Source organism: Callithrix jacchus, chromosome 11 (genome assembly GCF_049354715.1).
Source record: "Callithrix jacchus isolate 240 chromosome 11, calJac240_pri, whole genome shotgun sequence".
Classification (NCBI taxonomy): domain Eukaryota; kingdom Metazoa; phylum Chordata; class Mammalia; order Primates; family Cebidae; genus Callithrix; species Callithrix jacchus.
In genome coordinates this window covers 17,943,516-17,955,662 of record NC_133512.1, presented here as the reverse complement: position 1 = coordinate 17,955,662, position 12,147 = coordinate 17,943,516, and the positions used below count along the sequence as shown (strand labels likewise).

At 47.1% G+C, this 12,147-nt stretch overlaps 1 protein-coding gene across 12 annotated transcripts in view; it reads left to right on the top strand.

The window, feature by feature from the left end:
* GRB10 (growth factor receptor bound protein 10) overlaps positions 1 to 12,147 on the top strand; it is a 212,968-nt gene that overhangs the window by 180,588 nt on the left and 20,233 nt on the right. For all 12 annotated transcript variants that reach the window (XM_009002182.4, XM_054237096.2, XM_009002177.4 and 9 more), the window contains 5 exons: positions 2,804 to 2,919; positions 3,934 to 4,002; positions 5,684 to 5,821; positions 7,118 to 7,228; positions 9,121 to 9,219. In XM_009002182.4, coding sequence (XP_009000430.1) covers positions 2,804 to 2,919; positions 3,934 to 4,002; positions 5,684 to 5,821; positions 7,118 to 7,228; positions 9,121 to 9,219 — 533 coding nt within the window. The remainder of the gene's footprint in view (positions 1 to 2,803; positions 2,920 to 3,933; positions 4,003 to 5,683; positions 5,822 to 7,117; positions 7,229 to 9,120; positions 9,220 to 12,147) is intronic.

Genomic DNA, 12,147 nt, shown 5'->3' with positions numbered 1-12,147 from the left:
TTGCTGACAGCTCTTTCTCTTCCTTGGGTGGGCTGTGCTGAGGAATGGTGGGCAGGGAGTGGCCCAAGGGCCGTAGCTCGGTGTGAGGCTGAGACGGTGGGGTGCGTGGGCTCTGTGTGGGCTCTACCACAGCCCCTCCACTGCCAACTGGGCAGCACAGCTTTCTGCCCAGGAATCACACTTTAGCTGCAAGGGTTAAGGCAAGGAGTTGTGTTTTTTGAGTTGTCTTGATATTGAAATATTTTTTTCTTGAGGAGTAGAGTAAGATGCCAGCCTTAGTTTTAGAAGTTTGAAAAATACAAATGTAATTTAAGGAATTGTTGCCTTTTCCATTTTTTCAGAAATCACGTTTGGAATATATTATCTTGAAAAGTAGCGTTCCCATTTAACTTACGGTCATTGTAAACATAGCAGTGTATAGATCGTGATGGGATTGTTTAGAAGCATGCAAGGTCATTTGGAAATACATGTCTTTAAACCACAGGGAAAATTAAAACTGGAGGAAAGGTCTTTGAACATATGTTGTGCGGTCAACAGCCGACTGGAACACTGGTACCCGGGGCATTTGTGCCGGGGGCATTCAGCTGCATCTGGAGGCTGCACAGCTCTAGGGCTCTGAGAAAGGGGTCATCAACCACATTGTGTTGGGTGACCTGCTGTGAGTGAGGAAAAGGGAATTGATGTTTCATTTGTCTTGGGTCTCACCTCTGGGGATGTAGGTGCCCTCTGGGGTCACCAGCATCAGAAAAGCATACTCCTTTCAGTGTACACAGTTGGTTTGGCAGCCCACCAGTTGCCCCAAATTTCCAGGCCCCCCCTTTGCCAGGACACCAAGCCCTCACCTGTCCACCTGGACCTGACCACCAGGGACACGCCCCTCCCCGCTTGTGTTTACACTGCCATGTGCAACTTGCCCATGGTGTTCCCAGGGCAGGCGCAGGGAGACAGGAAAATGTCCGCAAGGATGGGCGCCTGCGTGGGCTCGGCCACCCTCTTAGGGCTGGGGGCTGCCCCAGGCTTCCTCTTTGGCTCTCCTTGGGGTTCTTTGGAGACAAAATGTCCTTTGCTTTGGAAACAGACATATTCTCCCCACTTAGGTAGCTGTCCCCTCCCATTTGTATTTCTCCTTATTTTGCCTGATAAAAATGGTTAGTTCTATAAATCAGCCATCAGCAGGTTATTAGATTTTTGGTTTTGGTTTTGGGTTTTGTTTTTTTCCTGTAACTACAGAAAGACATTTTTGTCTGAATAAACATCTCAACGGAAGTCATTGATTTGTTTTCCTTCTGTGGAAAACCCCTCTTCAGTGAGTGACCTCGAGCCCAACCTCCTTCTGGAAAGCAAACAAAACAGTTTTCGTCGCATGTTCTTGGTTACTCTCTTTTTCTGTGATGGGGAGACACGAGGGCCATGGATTGGTTCACATGTTGCTAGCAGCGTTCCCTCCAAGACAGGGACAAACGGGCACTGCTCCACACTTGCTGGCGGTGCCAAGTCTGAGCTTTCTGGCAGCCGCGGGGAGAAAATTCCTTTTCTTCACAAAGTCCGGCTTTAAATCTGTTTTTTCCAAGGAATCCTTTCTTTGTCATGTCAAAACCAAGGCTGAGCACAAATCAGCTCCATCAGGGATGCAGGCCCGTGGTCACAGTTGTTCTTTGTAGACCGGAAGTCTCTTCTGCATTCTGAGGTCGCTTTGACTCAGAGATGCTTTTGCCCTTAACTTCATTCCTTCCAAGATGAAACTTTTCTCAAGATTCCAGTCTGGCAGCAGGAGAGGAGGGTAGGGGCTTACGAGGACGACAGAACTGCCCTGTTGTCAGTTCCATAGCATGTGAATCTGTACCGTTCTGGCATGAGTTCACACATTGAGCCTGGCGTAGATTTGCTCATCTTGTTTATTCCATGGTTTAACAAGGTTAGTTTCGCATGGCCACCACCCTCCCATGACAGTTTCTGAGGAGGCACCTGGGAAGGGATGTAACTGCCGTGAAAGGGAGCAGTGGGGCCTCTCCAGGCACACACTGTTCTAGAGTACACTGAGTTCGTCCCACTCCACCTGGAACCACTGTGTTCAAACAGTGAGGGAAGCGACCTTTCTCTTTCCGGGGACAGTGTTGCTATGTACGATGCTGTGAAGGGGGCGCGTGCGTGCGTGTGTGCGTGTGCACAGTGGGTGCTGGAGGATGGAGCGTGTTTTCTTCCCTGCCTTCACATGTAATTCAGTTGACGAGAACTGTTCCATGATGTGTGTGCGGGCTTCGGCGTGAAAGATGAGTATGTCTGTGTGTAGTCTCCTGTTCCTCACGGTCCCTCCCTCAGTATATATCACCCTCATTTCAGGCAACTGAGTTTCACATCATCAAAAAGCTTCCATCTGCTTCCATCTCTGCACCCTCTTTGGTCATCCCCCTCCTTCCCCACCACTTTCAAATCCTTTCTCCTTTGTCTTTGAATATTTCCTCACAATCTGTTCTTTACAAGAGTTGAAATTTCTTAACTTAAGGGAAGAATCATTTGCTAAGATTCTTATGGACTTGTTCCTTAACATCTGGCTGATGCCAAATTTAAAAGAAGTATATAAGAATAAGTATTGACCTGAATTCCCCATGCTGTGTGTTTTAAGACCTCTTACGCATTTGGTAGTGTATTAAAGAGAGATTTAAATTTGGTTTCCTTCCTGACCTCATTTTTATTCATAATGTTTAAAGAAGGATAGAAAGTCGAACAAATCTTGCATGTGGTTGTAAAGCTACCATGATTTTCCCACCCGTCGCATCTCACATGTGATGCTTTGCCCCTGCAGAGAGGTGCTTGGAAGACCATGAACTGGTGGTGCAGGTGGAGAGTACCATGGCCAGTGAGAGTAAATTTCTATTCAGGAAGAATTATGCAAAATATGAGTTCTTTAAAAATCCAATGGTAAGCTTACGTCTTCATGTTTGGGGTTTGGGACTCTTGACATCTTGAAGTTTATATTTGGGTTTTATAGTATGGGAGAGGGAGAGGTATGGAGTGTGTATGGGTTTGAGAATCCCAGTTGCAGTTTAAGGAAGTTCAATCCTTGATTGAAACCCAGTCTCTGGTGCTTCACTAAATGTGCCTGGGACTGGCTGAAGGTAGAGGTCTCCTTCAAATAGACACTGCAAAGGGGTTAGTCTCTAAGACACGAGCTGGGAGGCTGGGCATTTTCCGTTATTTTGAAAGTTCTCAGTTAAAACTGATTAAGTACTCAGCAGAAGAAAAACTCATTGTTTGCAAATAGCAAATATATTTTGTCATCACACGGGGAAGATTGACTAGAGAGATCAGGGTAGTTGGTTGGTGTCTTGAGCCAACCTTGGTCTCTCTTTCCTTTTCTCTCTTTGGAAGAGGCACTTGTCCTGTGAGAGACCACGATAGGGGAGGTGCCTCCTAGTTCCCGGGCACTTGCTGTCGTCCTGAGGCATGGGGCGGAGCTGAGGCAGGTGGGGAGAAGACCCACGGCCATTTCTGACTCTGACCATTTAGCTGCTTTTTTATTCAAAAGTAAGAAATTTGAAGACTGCTTTTGGGGAAAGCAGCAGAAAAGGATTTTCTCGTGACTGGGCTCGCCTTTTAGTTTCAGGAATTCTTTATCTCACGCTGTGCACTTGTGCCACTGGGCTGGGAGTCTGCCATCACTCTTTGCCATGGAGCGTGCTGTGAGATGTGAATCCCTTAGTAAACGTGGTCGGTATTCCAGACTCGGACCCAGCATTTCAGGAAATGAAATACAGCCTTTTAAAGAAGGTGTTTCCTCTGTGTGATGGGAGAATAAAAAGGACTGTCATTTTAAATACAGGTGTTCATAATTATACTGGTAGGAATAGTTTTGAAACTGACATATCTATATGACATACCTTCCCTCACTTTGAAGCTAACCTTTCATGTATTTTTTTTCTGCCATTTTCTTAGAACTTCTTCCCAGAACAGATGGTGACTTGGTGCCAGCAGTCAAATGGCAGTCAAAGCCAGCTTTTGCAGGTACTGGGCCAAAATAGACTTTTGCTGAAATAGACTTTCTGCACAGAAATCCTCTTGGAACTGAATGGCAACATTGTAAAAACCTGAGGAGGCTGCATCTTTCATCGTTTGTAGCCTTGGCTCTTAAGAGGGTTTAGAGTAACCAGAAATTAAAAGTTTACCTGGAAAAGCTATGTGTAGCTGGTTCCTTCTAAACCCAACAGGCGGTTACACGCAGGATGCCCTTTGCTCCAACTTAGAATGAGTCCAGTGATGCCACTGCTGAGTGTGGGCTGGGGGTGCATGGAGGAGCCCTAGTCTCAGGATTCCCAGCTCTTTCTGAACAGGGGTCCCGGTGAGGCCACTGCACAGCTGCTTGGAAATCTCTGCAAAAGCACAGTCTCTAGTAAAAGATGATCAGGTTACCACAAGAGACTTAAAAGTAACTTGCCATACATTACAAATAAAGAAACTTGCTCTAATTGTCCTTCTGCTTCTAAAGTCTGTTCTTAGAAAACCTGGTCTCTCCCCACCTTTCCTTCCAGTGGAGAGAGCCTCCAGGGCCTCTGTTCAGCTCTCACATGTGCTCCTCCAGGGCAGCTGGGAGCAGGGAATAGGGATGTTACAGCTACACCCTAAAAGTGTGCCTGTGTACATCTTAAAAATGAGAGAATAAATTGTTTCCTAAGGCCACCAGCAATATCCAGATGGCATTACATAATAAGAGAAAGTACTAAAATTTAGTTCCTACAGAATTCTGCTCATAAGCCCTTCTTTCTGTATGTTGTTATCACCAGATTTGTTTCAGCACCTAAAAGATAAGAGCTTCAGAGCTGTGTTCTGTTGTCTTCAGAAGCTCTTCCCACCATAGCATGTGTCTGTTCTGGCGAGAGGTGTCAGCACTAAGTTACCACCCTTGACAGCGAACAGTGAAGCGGCACATTCTGTTTACTTGCCTTCACTTGGAGAGGATTCACGTGCTTTGTAGAAGTGTGCAGTGATCTCCTGAGAGCTTAAGAAGGACTGACCTGGGTGTACCAGGGCTCTGTCTGATGTGCCTTTCTCACCTGCGGGGAAAAGAGCCTTGTCCCCTCCCAGTCTAGTAGCAGGACCTGCCAGTGTCGCCTCCCTGACTCTGTTCTGTGACCTGGCCCTCAGCCTGTCTTCCCATTGATGAAAAACATGGTTTCTTGTTAGTTTTTTGGGGGTAAAGCCTTTATTCTTAAGGCTTCCTGTGGGAAGAATTAGCTGAGGCAGGGGGACATCACCAGGGTCTCCTGCACCTGGGTGCATCACTTGAAGACAGATGACACCTTTTACATCACCCTTTGCTGGAGAGGTGCCTGGGTGAAAGTGGCCACCACATGCTTGCTCTCGATCCCCAGTGCCCCAGTCACTTGCTCTTGCCCTCAGTCTGTTACCAGACTGGATCCTTTGGTGCACTACCTTGTAGGGAAACTCATGGCTCGTGATATCACTAGTGTTAGAAAGGTCCATTTGCTTCCATGTGTTTAAATACGAATTATGTTCTATGCACCACCAGTTGAGATGGGATTTTAAGTCTTTGGAAAGGAGAAAACTCCCAGTTTGACCAAAAAGGAGTCTTTTAATCATTCAGAAAATGTCAGCTATGCTAATAACATGTCTGCTTTAATTATGTTAGGTTAGCATTATGTGATTTTAAAAATTTGTTCTTCAACAGAATTTTCTGAACTCCAGTAGCTGTCCTGAAATTCAAGGATTTTTGCATGTGAAAGAGCTGGGAAAGAAATCATGGAAAAAGCTCTATGTATGTTTACGGAGATCTGGCCTTTATTGCTCCACAAAGGGAACTTCAAAGGTAAGCTTTAAGCCCTGATTCTGCCCCCGCCGCTCCCCACCGGGAGTCCTCAGAGTGAACCTGGGCTTTGTTTTTAAATGCACCTTAGACTCCTCCAAGCTCAGAACAATTTGGTAATAAGCTAATTGTACAACAGCTAAACTTGGAGTCACTGGTCTCCTGGTCTCTCTCAGCAACTGAGTGATAAATAATGCAGGTCTAAGCACCCTACCTGCCCTGCCCTGCCCTGCCCGGACTGTGGGTTGGGAGCAGACCCCCCGGCTGCCCCATCTCTTCAGAGACTGGCCTAGTTCTCATAAGTTGGGCTTTAAGCTAGCTGTAAAGATGTTTCATACATTACTGCCACCCTAATGCCAGTGTAACTTTACATATCGTAAACATTTTGTGAAATAAATTGCAGGTTGCATGTAGCCCAGTAAGAAGAAGATGAGAGATGGAAATCACTGCAGGCCCTTAAAAGAGAGTTGGTAGCATTGAGGGCTTAGGCCGGCATCTCCGTCCCATGCTCACTCTTGCCTGCCCTCTTCTTGTGCTGTCCACATACACCCTGTGGTAGGAGCCACGTCCACCCAATCTGGCTGAGCACTTACTGTCTGAGGGCTGTGGTCTCTTTTGCTCTGGTCAGCAGAGGGGAAAGGGAGCTGGTGAGACATCAAGCACAGGTGTTGAGCATCAAGCCGGTTCTGGGAAGTCAGCAGCTGCTGACTCATAGGCCAGAGAGAAGGGGTCATCTGCAGAGAGGCACTTTGATCTGACACAGGGCATAGTAGCATCCTGACCTTCCAGCTCTGCTGTGTGACCCACTCACCATCCTCATGTGTGCTGAAGGCAGGAGGGTATTTCCTAGAGCAGGAAACAGAGCTGGGCTGAAGAGTTGAAGAGGAGAAGGGTGGGACAAGCTACCAGTGGGAAAACCCAAGGTACATTTAGACTCTGGACACACAACAAACCAAAGGCAGACAGGCCCTGTGCCCTTAACTCTGACCTTGGGATTATAGATTTTTCTCTTTTTATCCTGAATCTCTGGTCAGGGGGCTTTGATTCGGCAGAAGTATCAAATACATTCCAATAGTCTTGTGTGTCTGAGAATTGGGAAAGCGGGTGTTTTGGGTGAGGCTGGGTGAATGTGTTTTCAGTTTAGCACTTATTATAACACATGTAATAATCATCTGTAATATGTAAAGTGTCATGGGGAAAGTGCCTGTGAGTGTGCAGAGACTGCCCTCTGTCTACCAGATGTGAACATGTTTGCTCTTTGCTGTTCTTAAGACTTAAACCTGGCCAATGTTGTCACAGGAACCCAGACACCTACAGCTGCTGGCAGACCTGGAGGACAGCAACATCTTCTCCTTGATCGCCGGCAGGAAGCAGTACAGCGCCCCCACAGACCACGGGCTCTGCATAAAGGTACCCACGAGCTGTCCAGTGACTGCACGCATGCTCAGCAGCTCACCAGAAACTGACTTCCTCTCTTGCCCAGCACTTGATTGTTGCTTCTGTTGTCTTCAATAGAAACATAGTATCATACTGGATTTATTCATTCCTATAAAAACATTTATTGTACACTTGCTGCTGTCAGTCCTTGAGTAGCTCAGAAGCTCAAGGAAAAGCAGACAGGGATGGATAAGGGGGCCCATGTGCTCAGTGTTCTAGGGAGAGTGACTTTTGGCTTCAAAGGGTAGGCTGTGGCTGTAGCCCAGTACCAGTAGCTGGAAGGGTAGGCAGGGTAAAGCAGGGGACCCTTGGCGTGTCACCTGGGTTGCGTGCATGGTACTGATGCCTTCAGCCTGGGCCTCTGACCATGGGGACAGTCAGATAGGAATGGTCACAACATCCTCTGCAGGCATGCATGTGCTGGCATGCATACACATGCGTGCACGCACACACCTACATGCTTACACCCACACACACGTACATACATACATGCATAAACACACACCTCTGTACACACACACGTACATTATACATACGTACACAGATACACATGTGCACACACCTACGGGCAGAGTCCACTCCTCTTCCCCTGGGGAGGTTGTGGATGTATTTAATACTCATAATGGTCGATGATATTTACTGAACACTTACTCTGCATGGGATATTCCACTAACAGGGTTACATCTATTATCTTACGTAATCTTCATAGCCCCTTGTGGGATAGAAAGTTGGCCACATTGCCCACATCCGGCAGCCAGTGAATAGTTGCACTTGGAGTTTGCCCCATAGGCTGATTTATGAGCCATAGCCCAAGCTGCATCCTGAGAAGAACACAGAACACAGGGACCCCCTCCTTGGGAGAATATTTCTTTCCAAAACATCATCTCATACCTTGCTCAGGTAAAACTCTTTCGGTTGTAAGTGATAGGCTTCTAATTCACTCCAGCTAGAGGCCCAAGGCAGCCTCAGGCAGGGCTGGACGTGGAAGCAGCATCTGCACCCTCCCCTCCCGCCAGCCCATGCCAGCCTTGCTTGCGTGTCTCTGCAAACGCAGTCTCTGCTTCTTTTGTAGCACCAGCCCAGTGCCGAGTAGTCACATCTGTCCCCCAACCCCTCTAGATTTCTGGGAGGGAGAGCTGGGGCCATGTCCAACATTGTTTCTTGAGTCTGAGATCAGGGGTTCTCAGGGAGATGCAAGTCAGTTTACCCTGTAGCAATTCTCCTCCCTCACGAAAGGCCCTGCCTCTGGAGGGGCATCTCTCTTCTCCCCGTGGTGTCTTCACCTACCTCGGGGTGCCTACTTCCCCTTCTGTCTCCTCCTCCAGACCCAACATCAGTCTCCCTCTCTGGACCTTCTACTTGGGGGCTGATCTTGGGGCTATTTGGATATTAGAACCCCTGAGCTCCTCAGGGGTTGTGCCTCTTTGCTAAGCCCTGCAGCAGCCCCTCTACTCAGTGGCCTGGGGGCAAGATTTCTCCTTCAGGAACTTAGAAGGCACGTTCTCCTCCCATAGAATCCAGTCCCTCAACAGAGTTAGACACTTCTTCCTCTTTGTCCTGTGGTGCTTGCCATGTTGCATTGTCTTGTGATAGTTTCTCTGTCTCCTCTGAAGTTCCCAGTCAAAGGATGGCTTATTATTCAGCTAAGTGGTCCTCAACCTGGGGCCAGTCCATAATAGGTGCTTAATAAAGCCTTGTCAGGAAGGTGGATGAATGAACTCTTGACACACAGGTGTGTGTGCATCTGTTGTGCTCCTTGCCAGGGGATCTCCAGCTGTCTCTGGTTTGTGTCAGATGCAGCCCTGACATAAGCTGTGTTTCTGACTCCCTGTATAACACTAACGACTTTCTTTTACCTCCTGTAGCCAAACAAAGTCAGGAACGAAACTAAAGAGCTGAGATTGCTCTGTGCAGAGGATGAGCAAACCAGGACGTGCTGGATGACGGCGTTCAGACTCCTCAAGGTATGCAACGTCCTGCAGTTTGTGCTGAGTGCACATCTCTTCATGGAGAACTGGCCTCTGGACCCGATGTCTATTCTGGCAGGAACATGCTCGTCACTTTTCTGCTGTTCTGTCACAGTATTTTATTTATCAAATGTAGTTAGGCATCTTTCTAAACAAGATCTCAGCAGCTTTCAATAGATGGCCTAATATTCAACAGGTTAGAGTTCAGTTTTCCAGACTTAGTACTACTGACATTTTGGGTGGAATAATTTTTGTCGGGGCATCTGGGGGACATCCAAGCATTGCAGGCCACTTGGCAGTGTGGTTTCCCTGGTCTCTGCGTGCTAGTGCCAGTCACATGCCCAGCCAGTTGAGACAACCAAAAACGTCTCTAAATGTTGACACATGTACCCCGATTCCAGGGGGTGGGGAACTGCCCCGGTCAGATTAGAAGAATAGGATTAGAAAAGTCAGGACCAGGAAGAAAGGAAATAGTACAGGAGGTGTTCATTATTTTCACGACTGAACCAATTCTCAGGTTCCCAAGAAGCCAGGGTCATGAAGTAAGCTTGATGAATTATACAGCTCGCTGTAACTCCTCAGCAGACACAGTGTCTCCTGACTTAAGTTCTAAAGGAAATTTATCACATCGAACCACATATGGAGTAATGCCCTTGACAGCAATTTCATGCTAATTGCCAGAGTGATTTCATATGGCTGTTTACTGTAATCACTTTGGATTTCCCACAGTGTTCCTGTGCACACATACCATATCCCACATGTCTGGAATTATGTCCACAGAGTCCTTGTGAGTTGCAAGTTAGCTGGCCCAGATGAGCTTGGCTAAAGTCCAGGGGTCTCCAGAGGAGATGTTCGTTTAGTCAGTTGGAGGTGATGGATATGATGGTCTAGGGATTTCTTTACAGAAACTCGCAGTCTTTATTGAATTGTAGTGGCCTTTTTGCTGGTCCAGAGACTCAAGGTGAAGTCAGTTAAGGAGATGGAGGAGCTGAAGGCAGCATAGCTCAGAACTCTCCTGGAGGTGCTGCAGATCCAATTCTGAATGTAGTCCTGTCGTCCTGGCCACTTTGCAGGGAGCACTTTGCACCCAGTAATCCACAGATTCGTGACACATTAAAGATATGTCTTAGTGCCATTTTTATCAGAGGTTGGGGGCCCAGACTGAATGCTCCACAGATGGGCTTCCTGTATCTCTCTCCCAGAACCTTATTTTGTTTTTCCACTGGTAAAAAAAAGAATTATGAAAGTCGAAATTTTACTAATTCAATAATGGAAAAGGAAGTGTCCATGTTAATACATTATAGATCGTAGACTACTGTGTAAGCCAGTTTTCAGTGTGAGGCTCATCAGTGTGAGCGGTCACATAGGTGACACAGTATCCATCAAGGGCAGTATTCTGCATGGCCCTCCAAAAGGAATGGTGTTGCTCTTTGTGTTCTGTGGTGGAAAAATTACTAACAATTAAGAAGCAAGGTGCAGAACAGTATATAGAGAGTATGCTAGATTTGTGTGAAGGGAAGACGAAAAATGGGAGTATTTGTATTTGATGGTATGTACGTGAACATCGTGTGAGACTGCAGGAGAGGAGAAAGAGGTCACTGACTAGGGAGAGACGATGGAAGAGACAGCTGTGCAGGTAGGGGCAGTGGCCGGAGTAATCTTTTAAAGCTGTTTGTATATGGTTGAAATTTTAATCTGCAAATGAATAATCTGTTTTGGAAAAGGCAGAAAAAAGGAAATGAAAAAGGACAGAGATAGTGTAATCCAAGATGCTGTGAATTCTATTACTTTGGATAATACATTAATACATCCAGGTAGCAGGTTCTTAACCACTTTTTCTTGGGTGGAAAAGAGCCACTGTCTCTCTTTTGCTGTGGCAGCGTGAGTCACAGGAAGGGATGTGGGCAGAGTCAGTAGTGCAAAATGAACTGACTCTGTCGATGTCGGTGGTAACCATGATGTGTTATGTAATAGTAAGTTTTTTTGAGCATTTACTCTAGACCAGGCATTCTTTATCACTTTACTCCTCTTGACAGCTCAGTGACGGGTGATTATCATTATCCTCATTGTACAGATGATAAAACTGAGGCCTGTGCTGTGGCTGCTACCATGTGGCAGAGCAGGGTCAGAGCCTCGGCATTCTGGCCCCCAACCCCCTTCCTCACTATCACGCTTTGCTTCCCTCCCTAGAGCCACCAGGAAATGGCAGTCAGTTCTGAATGCATTCCCGTTGTCCCGGCCACTTTGCAGGGAGCACTTTGCATGCAGTGATCCCCAGATTGTAGAGACATTAAGCATACGTCTTAGTGCTGTTCTTACAGGAGGCTGGGGAGCCAGACCTGACAGGACGGTGGCAGTGCTGTCCTCAGGGCCAGTCTCAAGTGGAGTGTGAGTGGTGCCTTTCCGTCCCAGCCTGTTCTGCCCCAGGCCCTTGGCTGTTACTGAAGAGGCTGAGAGAAAAGCATAGACATCAGCAAGTTACTGTTATGGTATTCTGATAATGTCTCCTCCCTCTTGCCCTGTCTCAAATTGGGATGCAGGTGGCAACAGCTTTCCTTCCCAAACAGCCATAGGATTTTAATGCAATCAAAACGCTATTTCAGTGTTGTTGGCACTGACTCATTACCCACGTGGATAGAGTTAGGGACAGTGGGGAGGTTAACTCTTGATGACCCAGGGTCTCCATGTTGACATTTATTCTAAAACAAGGCATCCCGTGTGTGTGCTCTGCTTCCTCCGGATGAGGACACAGGACACCGGATCCCCTTTTAGAGGATAAGAGGGTCTGAGGGCTGATGCTGACAGGGACCTTTTACCATTTACTACAGATGGCATCTCCCTGTCAACTGTGGAAAGGCACAGCTGGGTTGTTATTTGGAATTAACCTAGGACCTTCTTACATCTTTACCCACACAGATTCACTTT